This window comes from Aotus nancymaae, unplaced genomic scaffold (assembly GCF_030222135.1).
Source record: "Aotus nancymaae isolate 86718 unplaced genomic scaffold, 86718_ANA_hifiasm-v0.15.2.pri h1tg000040l, whole genome shotgun sequence".
Lineage (NCBI taxonomy): Eukaryota > Metazoa > Chordata > Mammalia > Primates > Aotidae > Aotus > Aotus nancymaae.
Genome location: NW_026988454.1, coordinates 53,585,507 through 53,605,625, shown reverse-complemented (window position 1 = coordinate 53,605,625; position 20,119 = coordinate 53,585,507). Strand labels below are relative to the sequence as shown.

The 20,119-nt window shown below is 41.8% G+C and overlaps 1 protein-coding gene across 1 annotated transcript; it reads left to right on the top strand.

Moving 5' to 3' along the window:
• Positions 1–9,302: 9,302 nt before the first annotated feature.
• On the top strand, positions 9,303–15,282 carry MARCKS (myristoylated alanine rich protein kinase C substrate). Its single transcript, XM_021666829.2, has 2 exons — positions 9,303–9,819; positions 11,650–15,282. Exons 1-2 carry the CDS (start codon positions 9,718–9,720, stop codon positions 12,541–12,543), a joined length of 996 nt encoding a protein of 331 aa, XP_021522504.1. The 5' UTR covers positions 9,303–9,717; the 3' UTR covers positions 12,544–15,282.
• The last annotated feature ends 4,837 nt before the right edge of the window (positions 15,283–20,119 follow it).

Genomic DNA, 20,119 nt, shown 5'->3' with positions numbered 1-20,119 from the left:
CCTTATAACAGGGAACTCACTCAATTGATCTCTGAATTTACTGTGGGTATTAAATAAAATAATATATGCAATAGTGATTAAAATTTTAAAACTGTCAAGTATTTACACCTATAATCAAAATGTAAATCAAATTCCAACCATAACGTTAAAGGAAGAATGTCACATTTTCATCACCCCCTACATTCTCTGCCGTGAATCCCCTCCATCCCAGGAATCCTTACAGTCTTCTCACAGTGACACTGTGAAGGGCTCTACCTTATTATCTCTGATCTCACCTCTCAGCTGCATCTCACATCTGGATTGTCTTCCCAACTGTAACATCCCTTCCCTTTCTCTATGCCCTATTTTACCTACATTCCAAAAAGCTTCACTCTGCTCTAAGCAACACTCACACTTGTGCCCCAGGAAAGGTAGAGGTAAGATTTTGGCACAGCTTAACCATTTATGTTTTCATTTGGTTATGCAAAAATAAGTTTTGTGATGATGATATTCTGGATAAAGTTACTAAGGCTGTTTCCAGATTCAAGAATCTGACTTGTCAGATTGTGTGTGTGTGCGTGTGTGTGTATGTATTTCTCTGAATGCTAATTCCCATATTGCAGATGCAGATGTGGCCCTAAATTCTTTTCTTACAGCACATAAAGTTTAACATTTAATATATTTTGAACAATTTTTAGTGTATCTTGCGCATTTTTGTAACCTTCACAAAAACTAGAAACATCCCATAAAATTCTTAGCTTTATCTAAGGCAGCATGGTGTAATCAAGGAAATAGTGTCACAGCTTTGGAATCATCAAGAGCTGGATTGAGAACCCAGTCCGGACCACTTAAGAGCAGCATAAACTTGAGCATGTTATTTTATGCCTCAGGGATCTGATTTACAAAGAAAATGAGAATAATGATTTCTATTCTGTAAGATTACTGTAGGATTCAAATACATAATGGAGGCAAATCATGGTACATCAGTGCCTGGTATAAAGTAAGTACTTAATAAATATCCGCTGAGCAAATAAATGTCTGTGTCCTTCCTAGTCATCTCATCACAAAACCTAATACAGTGTTGAAGGCACTGAAAAGTCCAGCAAACTGGAGGGGGACTTACTAAAGTTCTAGTTTAGCAGTAGTTTTATAAAAACTTTATATTTATTGATTGCAACAAGTTATTTCTAAGAGTTAATGCATCTTTCTTAACTACTGCATTATCATTTGGAATAAAGGTAAGTGTTTGATTTTATGCTTTCATTTCTAAAACCATAGATTAGTTCAAATAGCTCATTTCAGCCCAGGTTTTAATATCCTTTTTAATATCAGAAAGTATTTATGACTAAAAAAGCAGTGAAAAATTACGCTTTGTATGGCTCCTTTACTTATCATGTTGAAGATTCAGCTTTTGCCTATGTGAATGTTTTTGGTTTTTTGTTTTTTTTGCGACGGAGTTTCGCTCTTGTTACCCAGGCTGGAGTGCAATGGCGCGATCTCAGCTCACCGCAACCTCCGCCTCCTGGGTTTAGGGCAATTCTTCCTGCCTCAGCCTCCTGAGTAGCTGTGATTACAGGCACGCGCCACCGTGCCCAGCTAATTTTTTGTATTTTTTAGTAGAGACGGGGTTTCACCATGTTGACCAGGATGGTCTCGATCTCTTGACCTCGTGATCCACCCACCTCGGCCTCCCAAAGTGCTGGGATTACAGGTGTGAACCACGGCGCCCGGCCTATGTGAATGTTTTACCCATACTTCTTGTCCACCAGTTAAGAACAATGAGAAGAGTGACTAGGTAACTGTAAGACCAGGAACCTGATTGCCTGATCCTTTTAATGAAAACTTTGATTGCTTTTCTTTATTTACTTGCCTCTTATCTCTGAGAACAAAATTGGAAAGGGAATTATGCCTGTGACCTCCCCAATCCCCCACCTTCATTCTGTTCTTTCAAAAGCTGATAGAGAAAGTTTTCAGCCTGTCCCTGAAGGATAGACATTGCAAATTTTGAGAAATCTACTATGGATAAGCTTTGATTCAAAATTTCTACAGAAAACTTTTTCTTTAAAACTTTTCCTGCTTTTTATTTACTTGTCTCTAATACTACGTTCTACTCTTTGATCCTTTCAAATATTAAAAAATTTTGGCCAGGCATAATGGCTTACATCTGTTATCCCAGCACTTTGGGAAGCTGAGGTAGAAGGATTGCTTGAGCCCAGGAGTTTGAGACCAGTCTGGACAACATAGGGAGATCCTGTTTCTACAAAAAAAAAAAAAATTAGCCAGGCATGGTGGTATGTGCCTATAGTTCCAGCTACTGGGAAGGCTGGGGTGAGGGTGGGAGGATTGTTTGAGCCCAGGAGTTAGATCAGCCTGGACAACAGAGTGAGACCCTGTCTCAAAAAAAATAAATAAATAAATAAAATAAATCTTGTTAATTCAGTTGGTGTGCCTGAAGAGCAGTGGCCAAAAAATATATTCTTGTTTACGGTGGTTTTGTAGTGATCACTTATTCCCACCATGTGGAGATCTAACATGCCAGAAACTTCACTCCTGTTGTAGATGTGTTAGTTCTTGATTCTTCAGACAGATAAACGGCGACTCTGATGTTTCCTCATTATGAAAGAATCTTTCTATTTGAGTACTACCAGATAGTTAATAAAGAATACTAAAGCAAAGTCTAAAAGTAAAGAAGTTTGCAGTTTTAGTATTAATTTTTAAAACTAAAAAAGCTCCTACTACAGCCTGGGCACAGGAGCTCATGCCTGTAATCCAAGCATTTTGGGAGGCTAAGATGGGTGGATCACTTGATCCCAGAAGTTTGAAACCAGTCTGGGCAACATAGTGAGACCCTGTCTCTATTTTTTAATTTAAAAAAAAAAAAAAAGCTCCACTACATATAAGTTCTGTGCTTATTACAACCATTTGAGTGCTTATTAGATTCCTGAAGCCAGATAGCCTTCAATGAACAATGACTAACACACTATTGAACTTTATTTTCCATACCTTGCTGAACATCAATTTCCAAATCTGTAAAATGGGAAAATGATACAAGTTCAGATTCTTTTGTAAGGCTGAAACAAGCCTCGCAGACTCACACAGTGTGGTGTCTGGTACACAGCAGGTTCTCTTCCCTTCCTCCTCCTTCTCTTTATACATATCTGCATGAAATCATATAGGATTAACAGACATTGTGCTTGTAATAGCACTGCCTTTTTAATCTATATTTTATTTTTGTGTGAATATTGACTGTATAGATATAATACAAATTGGGCACAGGCCGAGAGAGTGAATGGCTGGTAATCTTAAAGGGGATTAGAATGGATACTAGTATTCAGGTAAAAATGTATATGAGAAAGATATATTTGATATATTGACTAAGTGTTCTTGACTTTTATCAACCTCAAATGGGCCCTTATTACTGTTCTAAAGTCTTACCATGCCCCAAAGTCTCAATCCTATACCTCCTAGTTATTATTCCACAACTTCTATAAGGTAATTAAACTTCAACTCTCCCTTTTCTTCTTTCCTCTTAGCTGAATAGAAACTGTCAGAGGGAATCGTTCTCATCTTCCCACTAGCAAATCTATGGCCATCCTCTTCTCTTATTACAGAATTTTTTAAAAAAGCAGAATATCTTTTAAAACCCAATTTCTCAGCATGTGCTCTATTTCCCCATCCCTTCATGCCTTCTCAGAAATCATTTTCCCCTCTTTACTTCTTTTCCCCTTTTATCATTTTCATTTCTACTGTATTAGTTTCCAGATCGGTCAAACGTGCTCTGATGCCTTCCATCCAGGACAGCATAACACAAGCCAAAAAACATTAGCTAGGTTGAGCATTCCTTATCTGAAATGTTGGGACCAGAAGTGTTTCAGATTTCAGATTTTTTTGAATCTTGGAATGTTTTCATATACATAATGAGATATCTTGGGGATGGGAACCCAAGTCTAAACACTAAATTTATTTATATTTTAAATATACCTTATGCACATAGCCTAAATATAATTTTGTACAATATTTTTAATAATTTTGTGCATGAAACAAAATTTGTGTACATTAAACTATTTTATTACCTTTTGTGGTGTGCTTGCATGGAGGAATCTGAATGCGCAAAGAAAACATATATTGCAGCAGGCAGGGGCTGGGAAGATGTTTTTCTTTTTGGAGACACTGAATAAACTGGGTGTCGTACATGTGTGTTTTACCGTGACCCCTCACACGAGGACAGGTGTGGAATTTTCCACTCGTGGTGTCATACTGGCACTCAAAAAGTTTCAGATCTTGGTACATTTTGGATTTCAGATTTTCCCATCAGGGATGCTCAACCTGTACTAGCCCTCTCTCGCTACTGCCTGGTCTCCCTAAACCTTTACCGAGTCCAGCTTCATAAAGAGGTTAGGTCCTATGCCATCATCTTCCATTTTGTCCTCAACACACTAAATCCAGCTTTCACTCTCAACATACTACAAAAATTGCTCTGGAGCCTGTAACCAGTAATTTCTGTTCTGCAACATGCAATGGAAACTCTTCAGTATTTCATTTGACCACTCGACAGCATTTGACAAAACTCACCACTCCTTGAAACACTGTCTTTGTTGATTTTCCTGACATCACACTCTCCTGGCTTTCTGTCTACTCTTTGAGAGTTTCTTCTCTGTCTTCTTTGCCATCTTGGCTCCTTTTCAGCAGAAATTACTCAGGGCATCATTCTGTAATGTCTTATCTTTTGCATTTTCCTGTGACTTGGCTTCTGAAAATATTTTCATGTGGAATGATCACAAATCTATATTTACATTCAAAACCATAGTTTGAACTCCAGACTCATATCTGTGAACTTCACTCTTCTACTAGGACGTTTTATAGGCCCCTGAAAATATGTTCTAACTGATCTCTCTACCTTCCTCCCAAATCCATGCTGAACTCTTCCTCCTCCTGGGCTTTGCCAGTTCTTCCATCTGAACACAGCTTTTCACCTCCTTACCTGGCTAATGCCTACACATCTTTTAGGTTTCCACCTAAATGTCACTTATTTCAAAAGGTCTTCTTTAACCCTCCTAACCAAATTATACTATCTTATGGCACAAAATGGAACTTTAAATGGTCACATGTACTCCCTATTTTCTTTCAGAGTACATGCGACCATGACCATTTAAAGTTGTATTTTAATTTGTGATCTTGTTGTTAAATGCTGGCTTCTCCCCTCTCTTGTTAGGCTAGAAGCATTTGAATGGGCCTTCTGCATTATCAAGTCCCTCATCTCTTCAAATCTGCTCAAAGTTTATCTTTTCAGTGAGGCCTTGCCCGGCCTATATGGAATTAAATTCAACTCTCCCCTGAACTCCCATCTCCCTTATCTTACTTTGGTTTTCCCCACCACTCCGCCCCTCCCATAAAGCTTATAGACTTCTAACATTTCATATAATTTGCTGACTTATGTTTTGTAACTTGTGCTCTTCTCCCTACCCAAGAATGTATGCTTTATAAAGATGTCTTGTCTGTTTTGTTCATTGATACATCCCAAATGCCTACTACATGATAGGAGTTCAATAAATACTTGCCCAGTGAATTGAGGGGCTGTGACTGTTTTGCTCCCCACCACACTGCAAGCTAATCAATTTCTGCAGAATTAAATTTCAGGTAGCATAAAATCTAAGATGAAGGATGGAGCAGAACACCGCCAGCACAGTGGGATCGCATATGTTGTGAACGCATGAATGCTTCCAGATGATAAAGGCGTATTTAATTTGGAATCTACAAAGCGGCCGTCGTCTTCTGTATTGTTTTTTAAGCACACAGTTAATCTTGCTTTTGCTTTCTTTCTTCACATGTTAAGAAGTTTTAAGAAATAATAATACAAATGTAAGCTGTATGAGAGGAAAGACCATGTCCATATTTGTCCCTGGTGTGAGCTGATGTCTAAAGCCTTCTTCCTCGCACTTAGGAGGACCTTAATAACTATTTTAGGAATGAATGACTGACCTCCTGAGTGAATCTGTGCCATCAAGGGAAGATGGCAGCACCGGCAGTGCTGGAAAAAGCCAGGACTCAGAATCATCAAGGGAACTGAGCTCTATTCCTGGCTCTACCATCTGAGAAATTTGGCAACTCTCCTGTGCCTACTTCTTCATCTATTGAGAGGGGGAAGTCAGGTGCTCCAGTTCAACTTCACTAGGTGATCTTTAAAATGGAACCTCCCGAGGTCAGAGACTGAGTTTGTCTTGTTCCATGATATGAAAACAAGGTCTAGATTATTGTGTTTGGCACACTGGGCCCTCAAGATTTTGTGGAATGAACTTTAAAATTCTTTCCAACGCTAACATTTTGCAGAAAAACAACAGGTCTCTTAAATAAATTGCTCTTTTTTCTAAAGAAACGTATATACAGATTATTATCTTGCAAATATGTTAGGGCAGGGTGAAAGGGAAGTACACATAAAGAATAAATGGCCGTTTCTTCCTGGGGAGTTGGTTACAGACACCGGTTTTACAATTTCACTGTGACCTCTTGGGTTCTTTAGTCATATTTATAGAAACACTTTTGGCGCTTTATTTGAAACCTTTAACTCTGCGTGTGAGCACACCAAACTCCTGAGGAGCCACACTTGCACTGTGCTGCTTCTCTACCAGTTCCACGTTCTTGGCCTTCTTTCCCCGTCATTACGTAGTTTTGCAAGAAGAACAACAAGCGTTTCCCATTTCCCAGCCCTTTCTTCCTCACCCATCCTCCGCCTGCACCCCGTTCCCCATAAGCTGAAGAAATCCCTTGCTCGGACGACGCTAGTCGCTGGGGGAGTTTGGGGAAAGGGTGGCCCAGCCCTCAGCGGCCTCCCGCAGCGCCCTCAAAGGAGCCCCTGCCTACCACTTGCTGGGGACCGTCGGCTTTCCAGCTACCCTAGAAATGCGCTTGCGTATCAAAAAGAAGTCATCTTTTCTACCGTAAACTAGAGGCCGAGACCGCTTTTGAGGAGGAAATCTATGTGTTTACACTTTTTTTTTTTTTTTTTTTTTTTTTTTTTTTTTGCCCTGGAGCTGCTGCGGGAATTGATTGGCTCCCTAGCGCCCCTGACGCTGGAGCTGTCCCCCTGCCCCGCCCGCACCCCGCCCCCTCGCGCAGCCATCTGCTTCGCAGTCTGTCTCCCAGTCTCTCACTCGGCCCCTCTCCCCTCCGCCACTCACAGCCCCCGTCTCCCTCACTGCCACCCCCCAGCGCCGGCTCCGCCTCTTCCCCCTCCCCCGGCCCCGGGCTCCGAATCTTCCCCGACCGTTGCCAGGGAGACCAGCCGATACCAGGCAAATAGGCGTACGAGAAAGAAAAGGGGGGAAAGCTACACGGCAGCCTGGTAACAAAGGAGCAATAAAAGCAGCCCCCAAATGGAGGGCTAAGGACGCGTCTGGGAGAAAACCCGAAAGCGAGCTAGCAGTCACCCCAATTTAAAATAGAAGGGGCATGCAGAGAAAGGGGTATGATTCACGTTGAGGGTGGGGGGAAATCAAGAGCCTTAAACAGGCTTTTGGGAATCGCCTGGATGGTGGTATCGGATCAGCCCAGTTGGCTTTTCAAGTTGGAACTGCTAATACAAGGGATTCGCGTCCATCCTGGCGGCTGGGGTCGTGGGCCAGGCCAGCGGGCTCCCTTAAGGGTAATAACACGTTTGTTGGCAAGATGCACTTCTACGGAAACGTCTTTACATCAGCTCTGGGGAATACGACCGTGGTCGAATAACGCATCTCAAGGAACTGGACAGTGAGAAGACGAAGCTTCACGTAACGATGTTCGGCTTGGTGATTTTCAAAGCAACGCTTGAACAAAGAGTTACTGGCTTGAACCAACCGTCTTTGTCACTCAGAGTGTGACCTATTTCCCTGCAATGAGCAGAAAATAAAACTGTTTGAGAATTCAGAGCCAGCACCAGGAGAAATGAACCATTCCCTCGACTGCTTCTCACCTTCATAAGCGAAAGATTATTCCTTGCAGGATCACCAAATGTAAAAGAGAAAAGGTGGTCTGATTTTGCCACGAGTGAAAACTTTGGGAAGAAAAATGTGGGTGTTAGTGGAATGCTTATTAAGCTGTTTCCTTGGTCCCCCTCACCTCCCATACTTTAAGTCAGTGCCTTGTCTCTCACGCACAAATAGCGTCTGGTACTTCGGTGGCAAGGAGTGCAGTGACAGATGGAGGTACCCTGTGTACCATTATAGAAGCTTTTCCTCTAACCCAAGTTACACTTGGAGCGCTCAGGGATCTTGCTATCTCTCAACATGAAGAACATTTCTCCTTAGAACTGTAATCCGGTTTAGAATGTCATCGTTGCTGCCTCCCTTCCTTCCAGGAGCACATTCGCCTGCGTGCGCACTCACACACTCACACGTTCAAAAAGAGTCCATCCGATTCTGGCAGTAGGCTGAAAACAATCCATATTGACGCGAATAACATCCCAACTGTAAATATGGATTCTTCTACTCGAGGCTGTGTCTCATTTCACCATAGAGGAAAATTATGTCATTTCGAACAGTGATAAAACGCGAAGAGTTTCGATCTTCTGTAAATGGCTCTCATTTTGAATTATGGGGAAAAAAATCACTAATTGGGAATAGCCAGAGAAGGGGGAATTTGGTGAGCGCCCAAGACCAATCTCAAAATATTTTATTTCATGCCAGTGTGGGAAAGGGAAGGGAGTGTGGCTTCGCTGTTTGCCGCTTTTGCATTTTCCACATCTGGCCTACAGACCTAATTCTAACTTGCAATCTCGCTTGATGAAATTCGAGCTTCGTGATTTAAATACCTTTCAATTTGGGACGATTTAACCATTGCAGCAGTTGAAAAAACAAACCCTGCGCATTATCTGTGAAACCAATGTGAAAAAAGAAAGAAAGAAAACATGCTGCAAACACACAAATCGCAACCATTGTCTTTAACACTCGCATACACACACATACACATAAACAATCGGGAAAGATGGGGGAGGGGAGCGAGTGGAGAGAGAGACACACACAGATACAGACCGATGAGAGTCAATGCGAGTCAAGTTAACGCTTTCTCCACCCCGTTGCACAAGTACCCCCCTCCCGCGTTAATTAATTCCAAACAAAGCAAGCCAATCAAGAAATGCATTATTATTTTCAAGCAGAGGGAGGCGAGTGGCATGTATTTTTTAATTGATTTATTTATTTGGAGGACATTAATTCTCGGTCTGAGGCTGATTTTCAAACCGTTTGCAAAGCGCGGCTCCATTGTTCGCCAGGCGCGCAGGCCCCGCCCCCTGCTTTGTGTGCGGCGCGCGGATTGGCCGACGGGCGCGGGGGCCGCGTCAGCGCCCGCGAGCCCATTCATCTGTGCACTTGGGCGTTGGACCCCGCATCTTATTAGCAACCAGGGAGATTTCTCCATTTTCCTCTTGTCTACAGTGCGGCTACAAATCTGGGATTTTTTTATTACTTCTTTTTTTTTTCGAACTACACTTGGGCTCCTTTTTTTGTGCTCGACTTTTCCACCCTTTTTCCCTCCCTCCTGTGCTGCTGCTTTTTGATCTCTTCGACTAAAATTTTTTTAACCGGAGTGTATTTAATCGGTCTGTTCTGTCCTCTCCACCGCCCCCACCCCCCTCCCTCCGGTGTGTGTGCCGCTGCCGCTGTTGCCGCCGCCGCTGCTGGTGCTGCTGCTCGCCCCGTCGTTACACCAACCCGAAGCTCTTTGTTTCCCCTCTTGGATCTGTTGAGTTTCTTTGTTGAAGAAGCAAGCATGGGTGCCCAGTTCTCCAAGACCGCAGCGAAGGGAGAAGCCGCCGCGGAGAGGCCCGGGGAGGCGGCTGTGGCCTCGTCGCCTTCCAAAGCGAACGGGCAGGTAAATTATACCTGTGGTTGTGTCATTTCTTTGGTGTCTTTCTCTAGTCTATGCTTCTCCTTCCTTCCTGGTGGCTCCCAAGGCGCATTTGTGGACAGGAGTGTAGCCGGATTCTAGTGTGAAAGTTGAATAGAAATAGATAGCCTAAATTTTGGATTTTTCATAGCAGGGGTCTCTCCCCACATTAAAGGAGTGGTTCCTTAGAATCCTGGAGAATTTCTGAGTAGACGGGAGGAAAGGAGTGATAAATCGTCTAAAATGGCGTGGTTTGGAGATTGGCAGAACGTGACTAGCTAGGTGCCCTCCCCACCACCCCAGCCGGGTTGCATTTGTGTTTGGGGGCACAATGGTATTTGAGTAGCTCTCGTGTTTGTTGTCGAGGCTGGGTTGTCTTCGAGATTTCTGAACTGGTGGTGTGATTGGGGGGGCGGGAGTCGGGAGGGGGGGCGCAACGGGGATGGTGGTGGAGAAAGGCGAAGAGGGAAGGGCTGTCTTATTGTATGCCGCGGCTGCGTGCCCTGAGTTCTTGGAAAGGTGACTGGCTGGGGCTGGACAGAGGGCTTCGATACTTTTCGATGGGGCTTTCCCACTGTCCTGAATCTTTATTCCTAGCTGTCTGTGGAATTACACACCCATTTTATTTTTAAATGGTATCTGTAGGGTGGGAACACTCGGTGGGTCCTTTAAGAACCTTTCCAGATGGTCCAAAAGAGGCGGTTCGTGCGTTTCGGTCGGGATTGTTCGTGTGCGTGGCGCCTCGACCACCCGCGGGGGGCCGCCCTGCGCTGCCAGACCCAGGCAGATCGCCACGGTTGGGTGGACGCGAGAGGTCGGCCATGGGTGGCTGCTTCGCAAACACTGGGCACCCACCACGCCTCTTTTCCTAGAGAAGAGATCGTGTCGCTTCGTCTGCTCTAAACTACTGGGGAAAGCGAGGTCTGCCAAGGCTTTAAACCCGTTAAAAATGCAAAATAAGCCGCCAAGGCGAGGCTAGGCTTCGCAGAATCACAGGCGAAGGTGGGCGTGGAAGTAGAGGCGAGACCTCAGAAATAATGGGTTTTCCCCCTGGCTGGTCGGTTTCAGCCCGACCGGGAGGCCAGGAAGCCACCTGAGCTTTGTTTGCGGACTGTTGGGCTGCGCGATCTGGGCTCGGGGGCGCCTCGGCCTGCGGGCAGGGCCTGGCTGGGCAGGGCGGGGTGGCCCAGCGACTCCGCCCCTCCCCGCCCGCCTGCACCCAGAGTGGCGCGGTGGAGGCACAGCGCCCCCTACCGGTGTCAAGGCCGTGGGCGGGTGCAGGGCTTCGGAGCGCCCAGCGCGGGCGCTTCTGGCTCGAGTGCTGTGGTCCCCCTGGGAATTCCTGGTATTTTGAAGAGGCCTTTATGTATTTAGGGCGAAAGAGGGATGTGTAACGTAAGCACGGACCACCAGCTCTGGCTCTGTGCCTTCTTCCAAAGGGCGTTTGCTGTGTCCAGTATTCTTTGGCACCTTTTTTCCCCTAAGCCCCCTATAAGGCGAGGGCTGGCAGGTTAGCCTTTGCTTGGTATGTTTCAGACTTCGTCTTTAGGGCGCACTTGCTGAATGACTGGAACCACTGCCGTATTTAGGGGCTACAGTCGTGCTTTCGGGGTCTCCGGACAGCGGTGCCCATTTCCTCGTTCGTGGGGCTCTCGTCGGGTCCTCCTCCCGCACCTCCCCGTAACAGCGGGGATAGGGGTCTCGGTGGCCACAGGGGCCTTAGGGGCAAGCGGGTACTCCTGGTGCAGGGCTGGGGGCGGGAATGGCGGCAGCCCCCGTCGCTTCAGTGACGCTCCCGCTTTCTCTGCCCCATAGGAGAATGGCCACGTGAAGGTAAACGGCGACGCTTCGCCCGCGGCCGCCGAGTCGGGCGCCAAGGAGGAGCTGCAGGCCAACGGCAGCGCCCCGGCCGCCGACAAGGAGGAGCCCGCGGCCGCAGGGAGCGGGGCGGCGTCGCCTGTCGCGGCGGAGAAAGATGAGCCGGCCGCCGCTGCCCCTGAGGCCGGGGCCAGCCCGGTAGAGAAGGAGGCCCCCGCGGAGGGCGAGGCCGCCGAGCCGGGCTCACCCTCGGCCGCGGAGGGGGAGGCCGCGTCGGCCGCCTCCTCGACGTCTTCGCCCAAGGCCGAGGACGGGGCCACGCCCTCGCCCAGCAACGAGACCCCGAAAAAAAAAAAGAAGCGCTTCTCCTTCAAGAAGTCTTTCAAGCTGAGCGGCTTCTCCTTCAAGAAAAACAAGAAGGAGGCTGGAGAAGGCGGTGAGGCGGAGGCGCCCGCTGCCGAAGGCGTCAAGGACGAGGCCGCCGGGGGCGCCACAGCGACCGCCGCTGAGGCGGGCGCGGCCTCTGGGGAGCAGGCAGCGGCGCCGGGCGAGGAGGCGGCCGCGGGCGAGGAGGGGGCGGCGGGTGGCGACCCGCAGGAGGCCAAGCCCGAAGAGGTCGCCGTCGCGCCAGAGAAGCCGCCCGCCAGTGAGGAGACCAAGGCCGCGGAGGAGCCCAGCAAGGCGGAGGAGAAGAAGGCCGAGGAGGCCGGGGCCAGCGCCGCCGCCTGTGAGGCCCCCTCCGCCGCCGGGCCCGGCGCGCCCCCGGAGCAGGAGGCCGCCCCCGCGGAGGAACCCGCGGGCGCCGCCGCCTCGTCAGCCTGCGCAGCCCCCTCACAGGAGGCCCAGCCCGAATGCAGTCCAGAAGCGCCCCCAGCAGAGGCGGCAGAGTAAAAGAGCAAGCTTTTGTGAGATAATCGAAGAACTTTTCTCCCCCGTTTGTTTGTTGGAGTGGTGCCAGGTACTGGTTTTGGAGAACTTGTCTACAACCAGGGATTGATTTTAAAGATGTCTTTTTTTATTTTACTTTTTTTTAAGCACCAAATTTTGGTTTTTTTCTCCCCTTCCCACAGATCCCATCTCAAATCATTCTGTTAACCACCATTCCAACAGGTCGAGGAGAGCTTAAACACCTTCTTCCTCTGCCTTGTTTCTCTTTTATTTTTTATTTTTTTGCATCAGTATTAATGTTTTTGCATACTTTGCATCTTTCTTCAAAAATGTAAACTTTCTTTGTCAATCTATGGACATGCCCATATATGAAGGAGATGGGTGGGTCAAAAAGGGATATCAAATGAAGTGATAGGGGTCACAATGGGGAAATCGGAGTGGTGCATAACATTGCCAAAATAATGTGCCACTAGAAATGGTGTAAAGGCTGTCTTTTTTTTTTTTTTAAAGAAAAGTTATTACCATGTATTTTGTGAGGCAGGTTTACAACACTACAAGTCTTGACTAAGAAGGAAAAAGGAAAAAAAAAAAAAACCACCAATACCCAGATTTAAAAAAAAAGATCATAGTCTTAGGAGTTCATTTAAACCATAGGAACTTTTCACTTATCTCATGTTAGCTGTACCAGTCAGTGATTAAGTAGAACTACAAGTTGTATAGGCTTTATTGTTTATTGCTGGTTTATGACCTTAATAAAGTGTAATTATGTATTACCAGCAGGGTGTTTTTAACTGTGACTATTGTATAAAAACAAATCTTGATATCCAGAAGCACATGAAGTTTGCAACTTTCCACCCTGCCCATTTTTGTAAAACTGCAGTCATCTTGGACCTTTTAAACACAAATTTTAAACTCAACAAAGCTGTGATAAGTGGAATGGTTACTGTTTATACTGTGGTATGTTTTTGATTACAGCAGATAATGCTTTCTTTTCCAGTCGTCTTTGAGAATAAAGGAAAAAAAAATCTTCAGATGCAATGGTTTTGTGTAGCATCTTGTCTATCATGTTTTGTAAATACTGGAGAAGCTTTGACCAATTTGACTTAGAGATGGAATGTAACTTTGCTTACAAAAATTGCTATTAAACTCCTGCTTAAGGTGTTCTAATTTTCTGTGAGCACACTAAAAGCGAAAAATAAATGTGAATAAAATGTACAAATTTGTTGTGTTTCTTTATGTTCTAATAATGCTGAGACTTCTAGGTCTTAGGTTAATTTTTAGGAAGATCTTGCATGCCATCAAGAGTAAATTTTCTTGTGGTTCTTAATCTGAAATTTTCAAGCTCTGAAATTCATAATCCGCAGTGTCAAATTACGTTCAGGGAGATCTTACAACATTCCATGTCAAATCCGTTACCCTTTATTGGCTTTTAGTTTTCATTTAAGAATTGAACATAATTTTTATTGTAGTTATATAGCATGTCAGATTAAATCATTTAGAACAAAAGGGGTGTGAACCTAAGACTATTTAAATGTCTTATAAAAAAATTTCATGAAGCCATTTTCTTGTCATTCAGGTCCAGAAACAAATTTTAAACTGAGTAAGAGTCTATGGAATCCATATTGCAGATGGGTCATGAAATGTGGCCAAATGTGTTTCAAAAACTGATGGTGTATTACCTGCTATTGTAATTGCTTAGTGCTTGGCTAATTTCCAAATTATTGCTTAATGTGTTATATTTTAAGAAAACAGGTTTATGTAACAAAGTAATGGTGTTGAATGGATGATGTCAGTTCATGGGCCTTTAGCGTAGTTTCAAGCACTTTTTTTTTTTTTTTTGGAAGCGTGTTAGCATCTTGTTACTCAAAGGATAAGATAGACAATAATACTTCATTGCATATTAATAATCTTTACTATTTTACCTCCTCTGCTCTTTACCATCCGATAACTGGATATCTTTTTCTTCACGGGATCCTAAACTGAATTGAATTTTAAGATCTGTATCAAAAATCATTATTTCATTTAATGCACATCTCTTTTGCTCTTTTTGAGCAGTGTGCAGTTTAGGGTTCATGATAAATCATTGAACCACATGTGTAACAACTGAATGCCAAATCTTAAACTCATTAGAAAAATAACAAATTAGCTTTTGACAAACATTCTTAATTGGAATAATAGATCAAAAATAGTGGTTCATGACCTTACCAAACACCCTTGCTACTAATAAAATCAAATAACACTTAGAAGGGTGTGTATTTTTAGTTAGGGTTTCTAGATCTTGGAGGATGTTTGAAAGTTAAACATTGCATTTGGTAACCAAAGGACTGATTTATGGGTCTTTTCTATCTTAACCAACTTTTTCTTAGTTACCTAGAGGGCCAACTACAGTGCCTGGTGTGTAGTAGGACTCAGTAAAAAAGTGGATTTTTAAAAATAACTCCCAAAGTGAATAGTCAAAAATCCTGTGTAGCAAACTATTATATATTGCTAAGTTTGTTCTTTTAACAGCTGGAAATTATTAAGATGCATTATTTTGATTTTCTTCACTGCCTAAAACACTTTGGGTGGTATTGATGGAGTTGGTGGGTTTTCCTCCAAGTGATTAAATGAAATTTGACGTATCTTTTCATCCAAAGTTTTGTACATCATGTTTTCTAACAGAAAAAATGTTAATATGGCTTTTTTGTATTACTAAAAATAGCTTTGAGATTAAGGAAAAATAAATAACTCTTGTACAGTTCAGTATTGTCTATTAAATCTGTATTGGCAGTATGTATAATGGCATTTGCTGTGGTTACAAAATACTTCTGGGTTATAATAATCATTTGATCCAATTCCTATTGCTTGTAAAATAAAGTTTTACCAGTTGATATAATGAAGCCTGCTAAAATAGGATTTTTTTAACAAATTTTGTTTTAAAATGCAAGTATTTTTAGAGAAAGTTCTAAAATCTTAGGTGTTAAAGGTGAGCATTCAACTTAAAAGATTTAAATGATATGCTTAGCATTATATGTAACATATAAAATTATATACATTGAAGGTGAGTTGTATGCCCCTAAGCCAATTAAAAATTTTAATGATAGAACTTGATAATATGTTTGAGAAACAATGCAATAAATGAATATAAACTTAATATAACTTTGCAATTGAAAAGGATTTTGGGTACTTTTTGCAGCCATATATATATATATATTATATATATATAATAATATATATATGTTTATTTATTTAGAGATGGGGTCTTACTATGTTGCCCAGTCTGGTCTTGAACTCTGGGCTTAAATAATCCTCCTACCTAGGCCTCCCAAAGTTCTAGGATTACAGGCGTCAGCCACCATGTATCACTGGACATGCAGCCATATTTTTTAGATAAATCCTTGACTGGTAGTTGGTAGGGGAGTATAGTTTAATGTAGTCTAAGTCAAGTTTGAAAATTTTTAAAAAGTATTTTAGAAGTCTATTAGCTTTTAACTTCTCTTTAATCATCCACTGCAAATTGAGCATTTTTTCCCTCTCCACATCCTATGAAAGTAGAGTGTGCCACACAGGAATTTTAAAATGCTTTTAATCTGTAAATGTTCCAGTCCCTGTTGGGAATTCAATTTACAGCACTCTTTTTAAATTATACTCAAGCGTGCTCTTCTGAAAATGGAAAATAAATACTTTTAAAAGGTTAAGTGTGAATTTCAACGACTTTAGGATTTTCTATGTGTTTTCAATATTTTAAGAGTATTCAGTAGATAGGTGTAGTTGACTAAAACTGATGAGATTATCTTTTTTCTATTTTACCTTTATTCTAATAATATGCCAATCACTAATGAATTATAAAGAGCAATCTTTTCAGTGTTACTTATTTACATATGTTTTTCCTTTAAGTTGTATGTAGGTGAAATTAATATCAATTTTTTTGTCTGGAATTTATTCAACCCAAAAGGTTTTCTGAAATTCCTCTTTCAGAGACATATATGGAAATGCACTCACTGTTTAGAGTTATGACTCATAATTAAGAAAAATGATAGTTTGATCTCTTGCCTAATACTTTGAGTGATAATGACTTACTGTAAGCCATACCTTTTCTCAAAAGATGAGGATTTGGCGTCATTTAGAAAAACTGTCTTCTGGATAATAGGCATTTTTTGTTAAATTCTAAAAATACTTTGAATCTTAAAAGCATCAACTAAATTAATGAATAAACCTTTCAACACCACTGTAAGGGAAACCCCATATTTAGGTATATACATTGTGTTTCATTCTTAAGAAAGAAAAAACACAAAACTCACAATTCTTTATAGATTTGTGATGAAAATGTGAATGAAACTTTCTTTTAAATTCTTGTTTATGCAAGTTGAAATCTGAATATTCAAAAATAAATTGTGTAACTCTTATTCTGGGGTAATTATGGGCTCTAACTCCACATTTTTTTTTTTTTTTTTTTTTTTGAAATGGAGTCTCATTCTGATTGTCCAGGCTGGAGTGCCATGGCCCAATTTTGGTTCACTGCAATCTCCTGGGTTCAAGCATTCTTGTGCCTCAGCCTCCCAAATAGCTGGGATTATAGGTGGGCACCACCGCATCCAGCTAATTTTTGTGGTTTCACTATTTTGGCCAGGCTGGTCTTGAACTCCTGGCTTCAAGCAATCCACCTACCTCAACCTCCCAAAATTCTAGAATTAGAGGTATGAGCCACCGCACCCTGATAAAATAGATTATTTATAAGCATTTTTTTTGAGGTCCTTGATAGAGGCTAAATGAAGTTAAATGCACAGGTAAATGGAATAGTATGACCTTAGAAATAGAAGAAGGGAAAAAAAAGTAAAATAACCTTTTATATTAAACAATTTAAAGGATTTCATTTACAGATTATAATGTTGAGAAAGCTAAACTAATGTTTGCATTGATTCTTTATAATGCTTACTAATGTGCAGTGTTGAAATGCATTCAAGGAACAAGATACTCAGCAATCCACTTCTACAGTATTTTGCTTTCTCTGTAACAGGGTATTCTCCCTCTCCCCTCCTTCCTCCAGCTCAGTCCTCCAAACAGAAAATCCAGTCACCCCAAAATGCTACAAAAGTCTGCTTGAAGAAATGTTTGGAAGGATACTTCAGCTATAAAAATCATTATTCTGAGATTCTATGTTGACTTTACTTGATAAAGATAATTTTACAGGAGACAATCAAAATTACGGATGTGGAAAAGAGATCTAATTACAAGAAGTCTAGATAAAAACATGACTCTCCAAAAACAATTTTTTTCCTATTTCAATGCCTTAAAATTGTTTTAAAAACAAACTCTTGGATAATTTTGAAGCAGATTTCCAATTATAAATCTTTTTTTCTGTAACTATTTTAGGATGTATTTTTAGAAGATAAAGATTCAACAAAACCCACAGTACCATTACCACACCTGCAGAAATGAAAAATTTCTTGTCGTCATTAATATCCAGCCAATGCACAAATTTCTCCAATAATCTTATTTTTTCCCCACATTTTGTTAATTTAAATCTGAATCCAAATAACATTCTGTGATAATTAATTTTATGTGTCAACTTAACTGGGTTAAGCGATAGCCAGATAGCTGGTAAAAAACATTTCTGGGTGGGTCTGTGAGAGAAATTTCAGAAGGGACTAGCATTTGAAGCAGTAAACTGAGTAGAGAAGAACCACCCTTATCAATGTGGACAGACATCATCCAATCTGTTAAGGGTTCCAACTGAAGAAAAAGAGAGAAGGGCAAATTCTCTCCCTCTTTGAGCTGGGACATACATCTTCTTCTGCCCTCTGAAATCAGAGCATCAAGTTCTTGAGTTTTCAGAGTCCAAGACTACACCAATGGTCCCAGTTTCTCTGGTCTTCAGACTCAGACTGCAGTACAACATTGGCTTTTTTGGTTCTCCAGCTTGCAGATGGGGTGTTGTGGAACTTCTCACCTTCCATAATCACATGAGTTGACTCTCATACAAAATTTCCTCTTATATATTCATATATATCCTCTTGGTTCTGTTTCTCTGGAGAACCATAACACATAGCCATCAATTGCATCTGGTAAGCATATCTCTAAAGTGTCTTTATCCATGTCTTTATTTTTCCCTTGAAATTTATTTGTGCAAGAAACTAAATTGTTTATTCTATAGTTTCCATGGCATGAATTTTGCTGATTGTACCTCATGCCGCACTTTAGTACATTCCTTTGTCTTTTTTGTATCCCTTGTGGTTTCTGTAAATTGATGCATAGATTTAAAGGCTCGATCAGATTCAGGTTCAAAAAATGGAATCGTAGATAATGGTGTATATTTCTTCCAGGAGGCACATAACATTTAGTTGTTTCTTTTCTGGGTTCTTTTCAAAGCCATTGCTTTTTGCTTAGATTCATTAATTAAATCGGGATTGCCACATCTTGTTATTGTAATTATCATTCCTTTCTAATTTATAAGCTCAGTTACTTTTGTTTTTTTTTTAACTGCTCCTTGCAGAGCAGGGTTACCCTTAGGCAGTGTGCCCACAATAGCTGATGCTCAGTTACTTTCTAAAATTTTTCCTGTCTTTTTAAAGACAGGGTCTAGCTATGTTGCACAGGCTGGTCTCAAACTTCAGGCTCAAGTGATCCACCTGCCTCAGCCTCCCAAAGTGCCAGGATTACAGGCATGAGCCTGGCCTCTTCAGTTACTTTTATAAAGAGAAACTTTCCTTCATTATCACCCATTTGGTTGTTCAAAGTACATTTATTTATGGAAAGGCAGAAAAAAGTTTGCTTCTTTCCCTTTATTTACTACTTTTCAGAATAATGAGTTAATTCTCTAGTATTCTCCAAAGGTGACTGATAAGGTTTGGCTGTGTCCTCACCCAGATCTCATCTTGAATTCCCATGTGTTATGTGAGGGACCGGTGGGAGGTAATTGAATCATGGAGGAAGGTCTTTCCCCTGCTGTTCTCCTGATAGTGGATAAGTCTCACGAGATCTGATGGTTTTAAAAAAGGAGTTCTCTTGCACAAGCTTTTTTCTCGTCTGCTGCCAAGTAAGGTGTGCCTTTCGCCTTCCACCATGATTATGAGGCTTCCCCAGCCACATGAAACTGTAACTCCAATTAAACCTTTCTTTTGTAAATTTCCCAGTCTTGGGTATGTCTTTATCAGCAACATGAAAACAGACTTAATACAGTGACCAACAATTGTATTTGTTTGCTTTGTATCATTATGCACTTAGATTTAAACTTACTTTATGTAAGCAATATAAGTGATACTCAAAATGACCCAAGGTAGATTGTCTTTTAAAGTTAATAATAGAACTCAATAAGTAAAATCAGTTTAAATTTATTGAGATGCTACTTGGGAATTTGCTAAAAGGTAAATGAAACTCAATATTTACTCAAAAGTGAATTTACTTATACGTGCTGTCACACCCCTATATTTTAGTTGGGCTATCATGCCGAGAAGCCTTTCATTGTACACAATTTTTTTTTTTTTTTTTTTTTTTTTTTTTTTTTAGGGAGAAGGAAAAGAAAGAGGGAGAGAGAATGGGAGTATTGCTTTCTTGCCCAGGCTAGAATACAATTTAGTAATGGGTATTGAAAACCTCTTTT